Genomic DNA, 18,563 nt, shown 5'->3' with positions numbered 1-18,563 from the left:
CTGGTGTGCCTAAACAGTAGAAACCCCCCACAAGTGACCCCATTTTAGAAACTAGACCCCCCAAGGAACTAATCTAGATGTGTGGTGAGGACTTTGAACCCCCAAGTGCTTCACAGAAGTTTATAACGCAGAGCCATGAAAATAAAAAAAAAAAATTATTTTCTCAAAAATGATCTTTTAGCCTGCAATTTTTTATTTTCCCAAGGGTAACAGGAGAAATTTGACCCCAAAAGTTGTTGTCCAGTTTCTCCTGAGTACGCTGATACCCCATATGTGGGGGTAAACCACTGTTTGGGCACACGTCAGGGCTCGGAAGTGAGGGAGCACCATTTGACTTTTTGAATACGAGATTGGCTGGAATCAATGGTGGCGCCATGTTGCGTTTGGAGACCCCTGATGTGCCTAAACAGTGGTAACCCCTCAATTCTACCTCCAACACTAACCCCCCCACACCCCTAACCCTAATCCCAACTGTAGCCATAACCCTAATCACAACCCTAATCACAACCCTAACCACAACCCTAACCCTAAGGCTATGTGCCCACGTTGCGGATTCGTGTGAGATATTTCCGCACCATTTTTGAAAAATCCGAGGGTAAAAGGCACTGCGTTTTACCTGCGGATTTTCCGCGGATTTCCAGTGTTTTTTGTGCGGATTTCACCTGCGGATTCCTATTGAGGAACAGGTGTAAAACGCTGCGGAATCCGCACAAAGGATTGACATGCTGCGGAAAATACAACGCAGCATTTCCACGTGGTATTTTCCGCACCATGGGCACAGCGGATTTGGTTTTTCATATGTTTACATGGTAATGTAAACCTGATGGAACACTGCTGCGCATCTGCAGCGGCCAATCCGCAGCCAAATCCGCACCGTGTGCACATAGCCTAATTCTAAAGGTATGTGCACATGCTGCGGAAAAGCAGCAGTTTCCCATGAGCTTACAGTTCAATGTAAACTTACGGGAAACAAAAATTGCTACACACATGCTGCGTAAAAACTGCACGGAAACGCAGCGGTTTACATTCCGCAGCATGTCACTTCTTTGTGCGGATTCCGCAGCGGTTTTACAACTGCTCCAATAGAAAATCGCAATTGTAAAACCGCAGTGAAATGTGCAGAAAAAACGCGATAAATCCGCCATAAATCCGCAGCGGTTTAGCACTGCGGATTTATCAAATCCGCAGCGGAAAAATCCGCAGAGGACCAGAATACGTGTGCACATACCGAAACCCTAACCCTACCCCTACCCCTATTCTAACATTAGTGGAAAAAAAAAATTTCTTTATTTTTTTAATGTCCCTACCTATGGGGGTGACAAAGGGGGGGGGGGGTCATTTTTTTATTTTGATCACTGAGATATAATCTATCTCAGTGATCAAAATGCACTTTGGAACGAATCTGCCGGCCGGAAGATGGCGGCGCCCAGGGAGAAGATGGACGGGACCCCGGCTGGATCGGTAAGTATGATGGGTGGGGGGGGGAGAATCGGAGCGCGGCAGGCGTGGAACGGAGCACGGGGGGGCTGGAACGGAGCACGGGGGAAGGGGTGTGTGGATCGGAGTGCAGGGGGGGGGTGATTGGAGCACGGGGGAGCGGACAAGAGCACGGGGGGGGGGGGGGGGGGGGGGGAGAGCGGAGCACTGGACGGAGGGGAGCCGGAGCAGTGTACCGGCCAGAACGGGGGGCGATCGGTGGGGTGGGGGCACACTAGTATTTCCAGCCATGGCCGATGATATTGCAGCATCGGCCATGGCTGGATTGTAATATTTCACCCGTTATAATGGGTGAAATATTACAAATCGCTCTGATTGGCAGTTTCACTTTCAACAGCCAATCAGAGCGATCGTAGCCACGAGGGGGTGAAGCCACCCCCCCGGGCTAAACTACCACTCCCCCTGTCCCTGCAGATCGGGTGAAATGGGAGTTAACCCTTTCACCGGATCTGCAGGGACGCGATCTTTCCATGACGCCACATAGGCGTCATGGGTCGGATTGGCACAGACTTTCATGACGCCTACGTGGCGTCATGGGTCGGGAAGGGGTTAATAATGGAGAGGCGTCAATTATGACACCTATCCATTATTAATCCAATTGTAGTAAAGGGTTAAATAAAACACAAACACATTATTTAAAATTATTTTAATGAAATAAAAACAATGGTTGTTGGAGTATTTTATTCTACGCCCAATCCAGTCACTGAAGACCCTCGTTCTGTAAGTAAGTAAAAAAACATAATAAACCAACAATATCCTTACCCTCCGCAGATCTGTAACGTCCATCGATGTAAATCCATCTGAAGGGGTTAAAATATTTTGCAGCCACGAGCTTTGCTAATGCAATGATGCTCATGGCTGCAAAAACCCCTGAAAATGAAGGTAAAGTAGGTCAATGACCTATATTTAGCTTCATTTGCGGTGAGGCGCCCTCTGCTGGCTGTTCCTAGATCGTGGGAACTTTCCTAGAAAGCTCCCAGGCTTTCTAGGTAAGTTCCCACGATCTATGAACAGCCAGCAGAGGGCGCCTCACCGCAAATGAAGCTAAATATAGATCATTGACCTATATTTAGCTTCATTCCCCGGGGTTTTGCAGCAAGGAGCAGCCTGCATTAGCGGAACTCCTTGCTGCAAAATGTTTTAACCCCTTCAGAAGGATTTACATAGTTGGACTTTACAGATCTGCGGAAGGTAAGTATATTGTTGGTTTATTATGTTTTTTCTTTTACAGAACGAGGGTCTTCAGTGATTGGATTGGGCGTTAAATAAAATATTACAACAACCTTTGTTTTTATTTCATTAAAATAATTTTTAATAATGTGTGTGTGTGTTTTTTTTAACCCTTTCCTTCAATTGGATTAATAATGGATAGGTGTCATAATTGACGCCTCTCCATTATTAATTAGGCTTAATGTCACCTTACAATAGCAAGGTGGCATTAACCCTTCATTACCCCATATCCCACCGCTACACGGGAATGGGAAGAGAGTGGCCAAGTGCCAGAATAGGCGCATCTTCCAGATGTGCCTTTTCTGGGGTGGCTGGGGGCAGGTGTTTTTAGCCAGGGGGGGGCCAATAACCGTGGACCCTCTCCAGGCTATTAATATCTGCCCTCAGTCACTGGCTTTACTACTCTGGCGGAGAAAATTGTGCGGGAGCCCACGCCAATTTTTTCCGCCATTTAACCCTTTAAGTAATTTAGTAGATAGAACGGCCAAATTTTGCAGATACACACTACTGACATTAGTAGTGTGGAATCTGCAAAAAAAAAATGGAGAGAAGACCTGGTTTACTGTATGTAAACCAGGTCTCATATCATGTCGGGTTTTAGGAAGGAGAAAGAAAAAGCCGGTAATTGAATTACCGGCTTTCAAGCTGTATAGCGCTGGAATAAATATTAATATATATATACACATATATGTGTCTCACTGACTATATATATATATATATATATATATATATATATATATATATATATATATATATATATACCTATTCTGTGTGTCCACATTTATTCTACCTATTGGACTGGAAGCTGTCAGTGTGATTTTACTGTACACCGCACTGAATTGCCGGCTTTTCTCTCTAACAGCGCTGCGTATTTCTCGCAAGTCACACTGCTTGTCCGTGTGTAATCCGTATTTTTCACGCTTCCATAGACTTTCATTGGCGTATTTCTTGCGCAGTACGGTGACAAACGCAGCATGCTGCGATTTTGTACGGCCGTAGAAAGCCGTATAATACTGATCAGTAAAATACGGCAGATAGGAGCAGGGGCATAGAGAATAATTGTGCCGTATTTTTTGCGAGTTTTACGGACGTAGTTTCTGCGCTCTTACGTCCGTAAAACTCGCAAGTGTGAAGCCGGCCTTATCGGTTTGATTTAGATTTTTCTTTTGTACATTCACTTTGCTAGGGCTACTTTCACACTGGCGTTTTTTGCCAGACGTCGCAATGCTTCGTTTATGGCAAAAAACGCATCCTGCAAAGTTGTTTGCAGAATGTGTTTTTGCCCCATAGATTAACATTAGCTACTCATTGCGACGCTTTGCCACACGTCGTGCGACGGTTGCGCCGTGTTGTGGCGGACCGCCGGGAGCAAAAAACGTTACATGTAACGTTTTCTTTGCTCCTGACGGACCGCTTTTTCCGACTGCGCATGCGCGGCCGGAACTCCGCCCCCACCTCCCCGCACCTTACAATGGGGCAGCGGATGCGCCGGAGAAATGCATCCGCTGCACCCATTGTGCAGTGCGTTAAACGCTAGCGTCGGAATCTCTGCCCGACGCATTGCGACGGGGAGATTCCGACGCTAGTGTGAAAGTAGCCGAATTTATAAAAATAAATGACTGATCCCTTTCAGACGATGGGTGTAATAGTACGCCCCCGTTGGACTCCCTCCCTTTGATGTGGGCTGCGACGGTGATCAGCTGACATGTTCCCGGAACAGACCTGGGTGGAAGCTCGATCCGCCTGTGGCTATTAACCCGTTAAATGCCGCTGTCAAATGCAGACAAATGCGATTCCGGCAATCAAGCCAGAAATCCGCCCATCGGTGGAGACTATTGAAGCATGCCAAAAGTTCAGAATCGCCCTTTAAAAAAAAAAAAAAAAAAAAAAAAAAAAAAAGTATACCAAGATTAACCTGATTGCAATAACAGGTGATCAAAAAATCGTATCTGCACCAAATTTGTATCATAAAAAATTCTAGCTCGGCACACAAAAAATAAGCCCTCACTCGACCCCAGATCACAAAAAATGGAGACGCTACGGGTATTAAGAAAAGAATGGATTTTTTTTCCTCACCACTTAGATAAAAAAGAACCTAGACATGTTTGGTGCCTATGAAAATCGTAATGACTGGGAGTATCATACTGGCAGGTCAGTATTCGCATTTAGTGAACCTAGGAAAAAAACAAGAAAAAAAAAAACCAAACAACTGTGGGATTGCGCTTTTTTTTTTGCAATTTCACCGCACTTGGAATAATTTTTTTCCCCCGTTTTCCAGGACAAGATATGTTAATACTAGTGATGAGCGAGTATACTCGTTGCTCGGGTGGTCTCTGAGTAGATGTGACTAGTGCTCGGAAATTTTGTTTTTGTCAAAGCACCTGCATGATTTATGGCTGCTAGCCAGCCTGAGTACATGTGGGGGTTGCCTGGTTGCTAGGGAATCATCCCCAAGTATTCAAGCTGCCTAATAGATGTAATTCATGCAGCTGGGTCGCCAAAAACTAGATCTCTGAGCACTAACAAACATTCGGAGACCACCTGAGTGTGCTTGGGAAAACCAGAACAACAAGCATACTCGCTCATCACTAGTTAAGACGAATGGTGTCATTGTTCAAAAGTACAACTCGTCCCGCAAAATACAAGCCCTCACAGTGCCATATTGACGGGGGAAAAAAATAAAATAAAATTATGGCTTTGGGAAGAAGGGGAGAGAAAACTGGAAACGCAAAACCGAAAATACCTGTCATGAAGGGCTTAATATTACTATTTTTTAAAGCAATTTTTTTTTTGTTACAACTGCCTAAAAACTTGTGCACAGTACTGTTCTATAACACACCGTACTAGTCAAAGGTTTGCACACATCTTTTCATACAAATAATTTCCTTATTGGAATGTGCACATTGTGGATTCACATTGAAGCTAGAAAAAAAAACACAAAGGCACAAATATGGAAACAAGGAGTAACAGTGAAACTATCCAGAATGTGTGCTAAACCTTAGATTCCTCAATATACTCTTTTTTAGGCCACGTTCACATGTTCAGTATTTCACATCAGTATTTGTAAGCTAAAACCAGGAGGAGTGGAACAAGCAGGAGAAGTAGAATAGAAACAAGTCACCATTTCTGCATTTATAATAATAATAATAATTATTATTATTATATAGCGCTAACATATTCCGCAGCGCTTTACAGGTTGCACACATTATCATCACTGTCCCCGATGGGGCTCACAATCTAATTTCCCTATCAGTATGTCTTTGGAATGTGGGAGGAAACCGGAGAACCCGGAGGAAACCCACGCAAACACAGGGAGAAGCAGATGTTGTCCTTGGTGGGGTTTGAACCCAGGACTCCAGCGCTGCAGTGCTAACCACTGAGCCACCGTGCATTTATTACACACTCCTGGTTTTGCCTTACAAATACTGATGTGAAATACCAAATACTGTACATGGCCTTACTCCAATGACATCTTTACAACCCATTGGCTTTTGCTCAAGCAGATTGAACAGGTAGTCACCTGGATTGACTTCACAACTGAACTATTGACAAAACCTATCTGTTCAGTGGGACTCTCAGGCCTTCAGAAAGTGTTTTGCAGAGGCAGTGTTGGTATACAACCATGCTGAGCCCTATTCCTCAACTGTTATAAGCTGCAATATGGCGAGAAACTTCACTAAATACAGAGAAATAACAGCCCTTAATGCATGAAGGTCAGATACTATAGCAAACCACTAAAATCTTGAAGGCATTATCAAGTGCATCAATTGCTATGATGACACTGGCACTCATGAGGACTAGCCCACGAAAGGAAGACCAAGAATTACGGTACCTCTGCTGCAGAAAATAAGTTCATCAGCATTATAAGCCTAGGAATGCACAAATTGACAGCACATCGGGCAACAGCCCTAAAATATAAATGATTCACAAAGAAGTATACACCTCAATATCAGCAGTCTAGAGAAGGAGGCATTTAGTCTAATTACTGCAAAGAAGACCGTACTAAAAGACCCCAAACAGAAGCTTTGTTCGGGTCAAGCAACATAGCAATTGGACATCAGTGGAAATCTGTGTTGTCTATAAAGATATAAAGAGTTTTTATTTTTTAGTATTAATCGCATAATCTTAATGAGATTCAGAAAAAAAAAAAAAAAGAGAGGATGGTCTCTACGTATGTGGTATCTACAGTGAAGCATGGAGGGGAGGTGTAATGGTGCTGGTAACACTGTTCTGCAAGGACAGGTCATCCCATCTGCTCTGCAAAAAGTGGGACTATCAACTTTTGCAAAAGGTCAATGACCCAAACACACACTTCTATGTTATGTAAGGCTATGTGCACACGTTGCGGATTCTCTGCGGATACGCAGCGTTTTTTGCAGTGCAGAAATGCTGCGGATCCGCAACCAATTTACAGTACAATGTAAATCAATGAGAAAAAAAAAACGCTGTGCACACTTTGCGGAAAATCCGCTGCGGTTTAAAAGAAGGAGCATGTCACTTTTTTGTGAATCTGCAGCGTTTTTGTATCCATTCCATTATAGAAAACCACAGGGGTAAAAACCGCAGCAAATCCGCAAGAAAACCGCAGCAAAAACGCACCAAAAACGCTGCGGAACCGCACCAAAAAACGCGACAAATCCACAGGGGAGGCAGAATCCGCACCAGAAATTCCTAAGCCTAATCCGCAACGTGTGCACATAGCCTTAGGGCTATATAACCACCCGACTTCAGCCCAACGGGACATTTGAGATAAGTTGGACCGCAGAGTGAAAGCAAATAAATGCTCAAGCACCTATAGGAAACTCCCTCAAAACTATTGGAAGCCATTTGAGGGAATACCTGATAAAGCTGCTTGAGAGAATGGCAATGGTGTGTAAAGTGGTCATAGCAAAGTTAAATAAGGGTACATGGAGGAATCAAAGGTTAAAACCATACTCTTATTGGTTTCACACATGTTTCTTTACTCGTTTCCTTATGTGCTCACTTGTGTTTTCTTTTGCCTTCTGTCTGAATTTACAATGCACACATACCAATTATAAGGAAAACCATTGTCTGAACAGGTATAAACTTTTGACATGTACTGTATAAAACAAAAAAATCCACACACCTGGAGTGCATCATGGTGGGGGCAAATTAAAAGTAGAGCTTCCCCAACCCCATCTCATCCTTAACAAACAGCTTTTCTTAATAGAAGCAGAAATGGGTGGCAATACATGTAAAACAAGTAGATGGAAAAGAGCACTTACCGTATATACTCGAGTATAAGCCGAGATTTTCAGCCCATTTTTTGGGGCAGAATGTCTCCCTCTCGGCTTATACTCGAGTCATACCCAGGGGTCGGCAGGGGAGGGGGAGCAGGGGCTGTCTAATTATACTCACCTGCTCCTGGTGCGGTCCGTGCATGTCTTTTCCCCGGCGCTGACAGCTTCTTCCTGTAGTGAGCGGTCACATGGTACCGCTCATTACAGTAATGAGTATGCGGCTCCACCTCCCATAGAGCTCAGCTCAGTACAGGAAGAAGCTGCCGGCACCAGGGAACAGACATGCAGGGACCGTGCCAGGAGCAGGTGAGTATAACAGGGAGGGGAGCGCTGCGCAATATTCACCTGCTCCTCGTTCCGGCGCAGCTCCGTCTTCAGCTGTGACGCTCAGGTCAGAGGGCGCGGTGATGTGGTTAGTGTGCACCCTCTGCCTGAACATCAGTGCAGGAGCCACTGAAGATGGAGCGGCGCCGGAACGAGGAACAGGTGAATATTGAAAGTGCCGGGGGCCTGAGCGACGGAGAGGTGAGCATGTGATTTTTTTATTGCAGCAACAGCAAATGGAGCAAGTGTCTGTATGGAGCATCAATGGGGCCATAACGTTTGTGCAGCACTATATGGGGCCATAACGTTTGTGCAGCACTATATGGGGTCATAATGTTTGTGCAGCACTATATGGGGCCATAACATTTGTGCAGCACTGTATGGGGCCATAACGTTTGTGCAGCACTGTATGGGGCCATAACGTTTGTGAAGCACTGTATGGGGCCATAACGTTTGTGAAGCACTGTATGGGGCCATAACGTTTATGCAGCACTATATGGGGCAAGTGTTTGTATGGGGCCATGATCAACGTTTGTGCAAAACTATATGGGGCAAATATCTTTATGGAGCATCTTATGGGGCCATTATTAACCTTTATGCAGGATTATATGGGGCATATTTTAATATGGAGCATCTTATGGGGCCAATCAAACTTTATGGAGCATTATATGGGGCTCCTGATTCAATATGGATATTCAAAAACACTTCAAATTAATTGAGACATCAGTAGGTTACCGTATTTCCCGGCGTATAAGACGACTTTTTGACCCCTAAAAATTGTCCCAAAAGTCGGGGGTCGTCTTATACGCCGGGTACGGCGTGTGCAGGGAGCGATCCTGCATTTCGGCGTGTGGTTCCCAGGGTCTGGAGGAGAGGAGACTCTCCTTCAGGCCCTGGGATGCATATTCATGTAAAAAATAAACAATAAAAAACATGGATATACTCACCCTCGGACGGGCCCTGGATCACAGCGCTGCTAGCGTCTCCCTCTGTTCCTTAGAATGCGGTGAGTGAAGGGCCTTCAGTGACGTTGCGGTCACATGAGCGGTCAGGTGACCACCTGACCGCTCATGTGACCGCAACGTCACTGAAGGCCCTTCACTCACCGCATTTTAAGGAACAGAGGGAGACGCTAGCAGCGCTGTGATCCAGGGCCCGTCCGAGGGTGAGTATATCCATGTTTTTTTTTTTTTATTCTTTATTTTTTTACATGAATATGGATCCCAGGGCCTGAAGGAGAGTCTCCTCTCCTCCAGACCCTGGGAACCACACGCCGTATAAGATGACTGGGCGTATAAGATGACCCCCCGTCTTATACGGCGGGCATATCCCAAATTCCATATTTTATATGGAAAAGTTGGGGGTCGTCTTATACGCCCAGTCGTCTTATACGCCAGAAAACACGGTACTTTTATTGGTATCTATTTTTACTTTTGACATTTACTGGTAGCTGCTGCATTTTCCACCCTAGGCTTATACTCGAGTCATTAAGTTTTCCCAGTTTTTGTGGCAAAATTAGAGGGGGGGGGGTCGGCTTATACTCGGGTCGGCTTATACTCAAGTAAATACGGTATGTATTTGGCCAAACCAAAGGTGCACCAAGTGACTTAAAATCATGCACAGCCGTTCTGTGCGGACAGACTCCCTTCAACTTACTATAGTCCAGGTGAGCACTATAGAGGCATAAATTGACAAATTGAGAAAATCAGAGAGCAGTAGATTACTAGGATCATGCAACCATTTTAGGCCCCCCTTTCATGACTGTTGACGTACATGTACGTTATCGGCAGAGTCCCTGCCTTTGGTGCACTTGATGGCGGATTGGAATTTTATTCCAGTTTTCCAGTCCACTATGTGGCAGAATGAATGGTGTCATTCAAATGTACAACCAAAAGGTAAAACAGACAGCTGAGAATAGATATCACGCAGGGAATGTCCACGGTAATTGGGCCCTTTCCAGCCTACAAATACCAGCTCGCACCCACTGAGTGCCCCAGAAGTGGCTGTTGGCAAAGCCTATGCAGTGTCAGAACAAGGCTCCATAGACTTTGTACAGCAGATCTGATGGACTTTGCTAGATTCGCTTCAACTACACGTTGGACCTTCGTGATAAGTTTTTTCTTTTTTAAGTGGTGAACAAGGGAAAGTGTTGAGGAATGTTTTTTTTCAATAAAGTATTTGTGTGTTTGTGTTCTTTCATTATTGGGCAACTAATGGGAACATCTTCATTACTAACACCAAGGCTTGATATCAGCTGTGTTTTTTGGACAATTCACAGCTGACACTAACCCTAGACACCAGGAGAGCCAAGGCAAAGGGCCAGAATTGGAGCATCTCATGTGATGTGCCACTTCTGGGTCGGCTTTGCGGGCTGGTATTTTTAGGCTGAGGAGGGCCCAATAACCATGGACCTGCCAAGCCTTACAATAATACTAGCTACCAGCCTGGCCTTTGCTGGTTACAAAAACGGTGTGGGTGGGTGGGGTGTGTGTGTGTGTGTGTGTGTGTGTGTGTGTGTGTGTGTGTGTGTGTGTGTGTGTGTGTGTGTGTGTGTGTGTGTGTGCGCATACCACACTTTTTTATATGTACAGTAAGACACACGGAACAAATTATACATGTCATGGATATCTATTTAACCCATATCTATTATCTTTGCACATCTTTAACACATAAAAATCTGTAATTTCAATTCCGGTACGTATGACAGGGACAACATACGGATGGCATCCATGTGCTGTACTTCTCTGCCTGGGTCCATTGACATGTACTGGCCCTTGTTATCTGTGCTGCTGGGAAAAACCGGACAAGTCTACATGTGGGTCACATGGACATGTGTGCAACTCCATAGGTTATAATGGGTACATGTGGATACACATCTTTGGTCCATGGGAAAGCAGGTACCACACGTACCGGAGAAACGGACGTTTGAAGCGGCCTTTTATAGTTATATGATTTTCATTTATTTTTTTTTCTTAGTGATCAGACAGTTAGGCTTATATAAAGTAAATCTATACATTGACTTATTCTGACAAAATTGGAGATGTACAAAGAATTTAGCCATTCTTTAAAAAGCTGTACTAACCATTTGAATAGCTTGAGATAATTTTAAAACTGAGAAAACTCAAGGATTTACTTAACCCCTTTATGACACCAGCTTTTTCCAGTTCTGCATCTTCGTTTTTTGCTCCCTTCCTTTCCAGAGCCATATCTTTTTTATTTTCCCGTCAATATCGCCATGTGAGGGCTTATTTTTTGCGAGACAAGTTGTACTTTTGAACGATATCATCTGTTTTACCATGTCGCATACTAAAAAACGGTAAAAAAATAAAAACAAGTGTGGTGAAATTGCAAAAAAAAAGTGCTATCCCACACTTGTTTTTTGTTTGGCTTTTTGCTAGGTTCACTAAATGCTAAAACTGAACTGTCATTATGATTCTCCAGGTCATTACGAGTTCATAGCCACCAAATATGTCTAGGTAAATTTTTATGTAAGTGGTAAAAAATTTTTTTAACCCCTTCACCCCAAAGCCGGTTTTCACCTAAGTGACAGGGCCAATTTTTACAATTCTGACCACTGTCACTTTATGAGGTCATAACTCTGAAACGCTTCAACGGATCCTGGTGATTCTGACATTGTTTTCTCGTGACATATTGTACTTCATGATATTGGTAAAACTTCTTCGATATGACTTGCATTTATTTGTGAAAAAAACAAAAATTTGTCGGAAATTATGAAAATTTAGCAGTTTTCAAACTCTTAGTTTTTATGCCCTTAAATTAGAGAGTTACATCACATAATATAGTTAATAAACAACATTTCCCACATGTCTGCTTTACATCAGCACAATTTTGGAAACATAATTTTTTTTTGTTAGGACGTTATAAGGGTTAAAAGTTGACCAGCGATTTCTCATTTTTGCAACAAAATTTGCAAAACCATTTTTTTACGGACCACCTCACACTTGAAGTGACCTTGAGGGGTCTATATGACAGAAAATGCCCAAAAGTGACACCATTCTAAAAACTGCACCCCTCAAGGTACTCAAAACCACATTCAAAAAGTTTATTAACCCTTCAGGTGCTTCACAGGAATTTTTTGAATGTTTAAAAAAATTGAACATTTAACTTTTTTTTCACAAAATTTTTACTTCAGGTCCTATTTGTTTCATTTTACCAAGGGTAACAGGAGAAATTGGACCACAAAAGTCGTTGTACAATTTGTCCTGAGTACGCCGATACCCCATATGTGGGGGTAAACCACTGTTTGGGCACATGGCAGAGCTCGGAAGGGAAGGAGCGCCATTTGACTTTTCAATGCAAGATTTGCTGGAATTGAGATCGGAGCCCATGTCACGATTGGAGAGCCCCTGATGTGCCTAAACAGTGGAAACCCCCACAAGTGACACCATTTTGGAAAGTAGACCCCCTAAGGAACTAATCTATATGTGTGGTGAGCACTTTGAACCTCCAAGTGCTTCACAGAAGTTTATAATGTAGAGCCGTAAAAAAAAATTTATATTAATTTTCACAAAAAATGATCTTTTTGCCCCAAATTTTTTATTTTCCCAAGGGTAAAAGGATAAATTGGACCCCAAAAGTTGTTGTGCAATTTGTCCTGAGTACGTCGATACTTCATATATGGGGATAAACCACTGTTTGAGCGCATGGCAGAGCTCGGAAGGGAAGGAGTGCCATTTGACTTTTCAATGCAAAATTGGCTGGAATTGAGATCGGACGCCATGTCGCATTTGGAGAGCCCCTGACGTGCCTTATCAGTGGAAACCCCCCACAAGTGACCCCATTTTGGAAAGAAGACCCCCCGAAGGAACTTCTCTAGATGTGTGGTGAGCACTTTTAACCCCCAATTGTTTCACTAAAGTTTAGAATGTAGCATTGTGAAAATTAAAAAATCATTTTTTCTTTCCACAAAATGATGTTTTAGCCCGCAATTTTTTTTTCCCAAGGGTAACAGGAGAAATTGGACCACAAATGTTATTGTCCAATTTGTCCTGAGTATGCTGATACCCCACATGTGGGGGGGAACCACCGTTTGAGTGCATGGCAGAGCTCGGAAGGGAAGGAGCACCGTTTGAAATGCAGACTTAGATGGAATGGACTGCAGGTGTCATGTTGCATTTGCAGAGCCCCTGATGTACCTAAACAGTAGAAACCCACCAAAAGTGACCCCATATTGGAAACTAGACCCCCCAAGGAACTTATCTAGATGTGTTGTGAGAGCTTTGAACCAACAAGTGTTTCACTACAGTTTATAACGCAGAGCCGTGAAAATAAAAAATATTTTTTTTTTCCACGAAAATTATATTTTATCCCCTATGTTTTTATTTTCCCAAGGGTAACAGGACAAATTGGACCCCAAAAGTTGTTGTCCAACTTGTCCTGAGAACGCCGATACCCCATATGTTGGGGGGAACCACTGTTTGGGCACACAGGAGAACTCGGAAGGGAAGGAGCACTGTTTTACTTTTTCAAAGCAGAATTGGCTGGAATTGAGATCGGACGCCATGTCGGGTTTGGAGAGCCCCTGATGTGCCTAAACAGTGGAAATCCCCAATTATAACTGAAACCCTAACCCCAACCCTAACCCTAGCCCTAACCCTAATGGGAAAATGGAAATAAATACATTTTTTTTACATTTTATTATTTTTCCCTAACTAAGGGGGTGATGAAGGGGGGTTTGATTTACTTTTATAGCGTGTTTTTTAGCGGATTTTTATGATTGGCAACCGTCACACACTAAAAGATGCTTTTTATTGCAAAAAATAATAGTTTTTGCATCACCACATTTTGAGAGCTATAATTTATCCATATTTTGGCCCACAGAGTCATATGAGGTCTTGTTTTTTGCGGGACGAGTTGACGTTTTTATTGGTAACATTTTCGGGCAGATGACATTTTTTGATCGCTTTTTATTCCGATTTTTGGGAGGCGGAATGAACAAAAACCAGCTATTCATGAATTTCTTTTGGGGGAGGCGTTTATACCGTTCCACGTGTGGTAAAATGGATAAAGCAGTTTTATTCTTCGGGTCAGTACGATTACAGCGATACCTCATTTATGTAATTTTTATGTTTTGGCGCTTTTACACAATAAAAACTATTTTATATAAAAAAAAATTGTTTTTGCATCGCATTATTCTGAGAGCTATAACTTTTTTATTTTTCTGCTGATGCTGTATGGTGGCTTTTTTTTTGCGGGACAAGATGACGTTTTCAGCGGTACCATGGTTATTTATATCCGTCGTTTTGATCGCGTGTTATTCCACTTTTTGTTCGCCTGTATGATAATAAAGCGTTGTTTTTTGCCTTTTTTTTTTGCGGTGTTCACTGAAGGGGTTAACTAGTGGGATAGTTTTATAGAGCGGGTCGTTACGGACGCGGCGATACCAAATATGTGTACATTGTGTTTTTTTTTTTTTTACATAAATAAATGGATTTATTGGGAAATGTTTTTTTTTTTTTTTTTATTTGGGGATTTTTTTTTATTTTTTTTTTTTTACACATTCTATTTTTTTTTTTTTTTACTTTCTAACATTGTCCCAGGGTGGGACATCTCTGTATTAGATCAGATCGTTGATCTGACACTGTGCATAGCACACTGTCAGATCAACGAACTGACAGGCAGTTTAGGTGGCTTTCTGGCGCCTGCTCTCAGCAGGCGCCGGCTAGCCGGGTCACTTCATGACCCGGAAGGAGTCCGGCGGCCATCTTGGATCCGGGGACTCCTTCCGGGTCACCGGAGCAACGCGATCTCATTGCGTTGCTCCGGTGGGAGAGTGCAGGGAGCCCCCGTCCCTGCGCGATCCCCCTCTATGCCGCTGTCACTACTGACAGCGGCATCAGAGGGGTTAAATGCCGATAGCGCCGATTGTGGGCATTGCTGCGGGGTGTCAGCTGTCATATACAGCTGACACCCGCACCCGATCACCGCGGCGCTCAGCGCGAGACCGCGGTGATCGGTGCGCCGTACTAGTACTGCTGCTAGCACTAATGCAGTGCCGGCAGCGCAGTACTAGTAAGGCGCATGTCACGAAGGGGTTAAACTTTGATAAAAATAATAATATAAAATTGCGCAATTTTCCGATACCCGTAGAGTCACCATTTTTCGTGATCTGGGGTTGGGCACCGGCTTATTTTTTGCACGCCGAGCTTTCGTTTTTAGTGATACCATATTGGTGCAAATACAATCTTTTGATCACCCGTTATTGCATATCAATGCACTGTCGTGGCGCCAAAAAAAAAATCCAAAAACCTAATTCTGGCGGTTTTAATTTTTTCTCGCTACGCTGTTTAGCGATCAGATTAATCCTTTATTTATTGATAGATCAGGCGATTCTTAACACGGCGATACCAAATATGTGTAGGATTGATTTTATTTTTGTTTTATTTTGACTGGGGCGAAAGGGGGAGGTGATTTAAACTTTTATATTTTTTTTTTTTACATTTTTTTTTACACTTTTGCCATGCTTCAATAGTCTCCATGGGAGGCTAAAAGCAGGCATAGCACGATCGGCTCTGCTACATAGGGGTGATCTATTCATCACTCCTATGTAGCAGAATTACAGGCTTGCTATGAGCGCCGACCACAGGGTGGCACTCATAGCAATCCGGCATCAACCATAGAGGTCTCAAGGAGACCTCTAGTTGTTATGTCGACGAATCGCTGACCCACGATCACGTGACGGGAGTCGGCGTTTGATAGCGGCATTTAACTAGTTAATAGCGGCGGGTGGATCGCGATTCCACCCGGCGCTATTGCGGGCACATGCCAACTGTGCAAAACAGCTGACATGTCCCGGCTGTTATGCGGGCTCACCGACGGAGCCCACATCCAAGCAGGGGATCTGACCTCGGACGTACTATCAGGTCTGAGGTCAGAAAGGGGTTAATTTACAAAAAGACTCCAGATAAAAGTCACATGCGGGAAGTAAAGAAACACACTGGGATCAGAATAAAAAGCTATAGGAACATTTTCCGATGTAAGCTTCTACCGTTTACCAGATGCACTAAGTACAGGAACCCCAATACCCAGGACGAGTATAAAAAACCAACATGAACCACATTCTTATATTGGCACTTACCATTCTCTGTGGTTGCACTGTTACAAATGGGGCAAGAGAGGCCATATGAGGCGGCTGGTGTGGTGGCAGCGGTGGATGAGTATGCAAGATGTAATGTTCGCTGGAAAGAAGAGGAGGAAATGGCTGGTACGATACAGGAAGCTGCTGCACGGTGCACCCAGGGATGAGCTTGAAAGAAAAAAAAAGATAAAAAGTCTATGCTTAAAATTATAAAAGGTGTAGTACTGAGGAAACAAAATAAATACTAAAACATAAGCAGTCTTCCTGCAGGCTACAATTGTGTGAAAGAGCATTTGCTACTTCCTGGATTTCCTATTCTTTGGAGCAGAGCACTCCATCTGCGCACGCGCGGCCTCAGGAAGATGGCCGCCCCCACCGATGACAAGGGTAATAGCGCAGATCGCACGCCTTTACTTCACCTGCGCGCAGTGGATTCGGCACTTGGACATGCGCACACCACTACGCCACCAACAGAAAGCTGGGGAAGAAACAGCAATGTCACCACGACCACCTGACCTGACCAGCCTGATTGACAGGCGAAAACGGTGACTTTGGTAATGTATTTCGCAGCATAGGTGGGGAATCGGGGTACACTACATACACTATAGTAACGCACAGCGCAGGCCCTATTTAACAGTATTTTAATCTCAATCTGAAAAAACGGGGTGACAGGTTCCCTTTAAGCCATTAAGAGGTGGACTTGCTGATGTGTTTTGGGTCATTGTCCTGCTGCATAACCCAAGTGCGCTTCAGCTTGAGGTCACGAACAGATGGCCAGACATTGTCCTTCAGGATTTTTTTTCTGTAGACGGCAGAGTTCATGGTTACATTTACCACCACAAGTCTTCCAGATAATGAAGCAGCTAAACAGCCCCAGACCATTACACTACACCACATTTTACTGTTGGTATGTTCCTTTTGTGAAATGCCGTGTAAGGCTATGTGCACACGTTGCGGATTTGCAGCAGTTTTACATCAGGTTTACAGTACCATCTAAAACTATGGAAAACCAAATCCGCTGTGCCCATGGTGCGAAAAATACCGTGCAGAAACACTGCGTTGTATTTTCCTCAGCATGTCAATTCTTTGTGCGGATTCCGCCGCGGTTTACACCTGCTCCTCAATAGGAATCTGCAGTTGTAAAACTGCAGGTGGAATCCATACAAAAAAACGCAGGAAATCTGCGTTTTTACCTGCGGATTTTTCAAAACCGGTGCGGGGAAAAAAAAAAAAAAAGAAAAAAAAAAAAAAAAAAAAAATCGGCACATAGCCTTACTTCTAAGCCAGATGTAATGGACACACATCCTCCAAAAAGTTCAACTTGTCTCTCATCAGTCCATAGAATATTTTCTCAAAAGTCTTGGGGATCATCAAGATTTTTTCTGGCAAAAGAGCCTTTATGTTTTTATTGCTCAGCAGTGGTTTTCGTCTTGGAACCCTCGTCTTTTGTGAGCTCTTGAACGGGCCGTTGATGTGCTCTTGGGGAAATTTGTGTCGCCGGCCACTCTAGGGAAGGTTCATCACTGTTCCATGTTTTTGCATTTGTGGATAATGACTGATAGATCTCAATTACTTTGTATCACAGCATGAGGTCTAGCTTTTGAGGATTTTTTTTTTCCAATTCACTCTGTCAGGTAGGTCCTATTTAAGTGATTTCTTGATTGAGAACAGGTGTGGCAGTAATCACTCCTGGGTGTGGCTAGGGAATTTGAACTCCGCTTCCCAAAGATGTGATAAACCAGTTATTTTAGGTTTTAAAGGGGGGAGGATTATATTTCTTTTTCCCAAAGTAATAAATACCTTCATTTAAAAACTGCATTTTGTATTATCTGGGTCTAATATTTAAATTTGTATGGCAATCTGAAACATTTAAGTGTCACAAAAACGCAAGATAATAGGAAATCAGGAAGGGGGAAACACTTTTACACAACTGCATGTAAAGGGATCTGGAAGACAACGGATACTAAGGATAAACTGGAATGCATGGCACCATACTCTCACTTGCTTGTTCAAGCATTTATACAGTATACAGAAGTAGACAAAGCTACATAACCCCTTAGTGACCAAGTCAAATTTGACAATTCTAACCAGTGTCATTTTAGGAGGTTACAGCTCTGGAATGCTTCAATAGATCACACTTATTCTGAGACTGT

General features: G+C 43.5%; 1 protein-coding gene across 11 annotated transcripts in view; it reads right to left on the bottom strand.

Moving 5' to 3' along the window:
* The window catches only part of RNF44 (ring finger protein 44), a 71,502-nt gene that overhangs the window by 14,503 nt on the left and 38,436 nt on the right, over positions 1–18,563 (bottom strand). For all 11 annotated transcript variants that reach the window (XM_069764193.1, XM_069764199.1, XM_069764203.1 and 8 more), the window contains exon 5: positions 16,411–16,578. In XM_069764193.1, coding sequence (XP_069620294.1) covers positions 16,411–16,578 — 168 coding nt within the window. The remainder of the gene's footprint in view (positions 1–16,410; positions 16,579–18,563) is intronic.

The sequence above is a fragment of the Ranitomeya imitator genome, chromosome 4, assembly GCF_032444005.1.
Source record: "Ranitomeya imitator isolate aRanImi1 chromosome 4, aRanImi1.pri, whole genome shotgun sequence".
In the NCBI taxonomy this organism is placed as follows: domain Eukaryota; kingdom Metazoa; phylum Chordata; class Amphibia; order Anura; family Dendrobatidae; genus Ranitomeya; species Ranitomeya imitator.
Note: the sequence above shows the minus strand (reverse complement) of the source record. Positions and strands in the feature narration are given on the sequence as shown.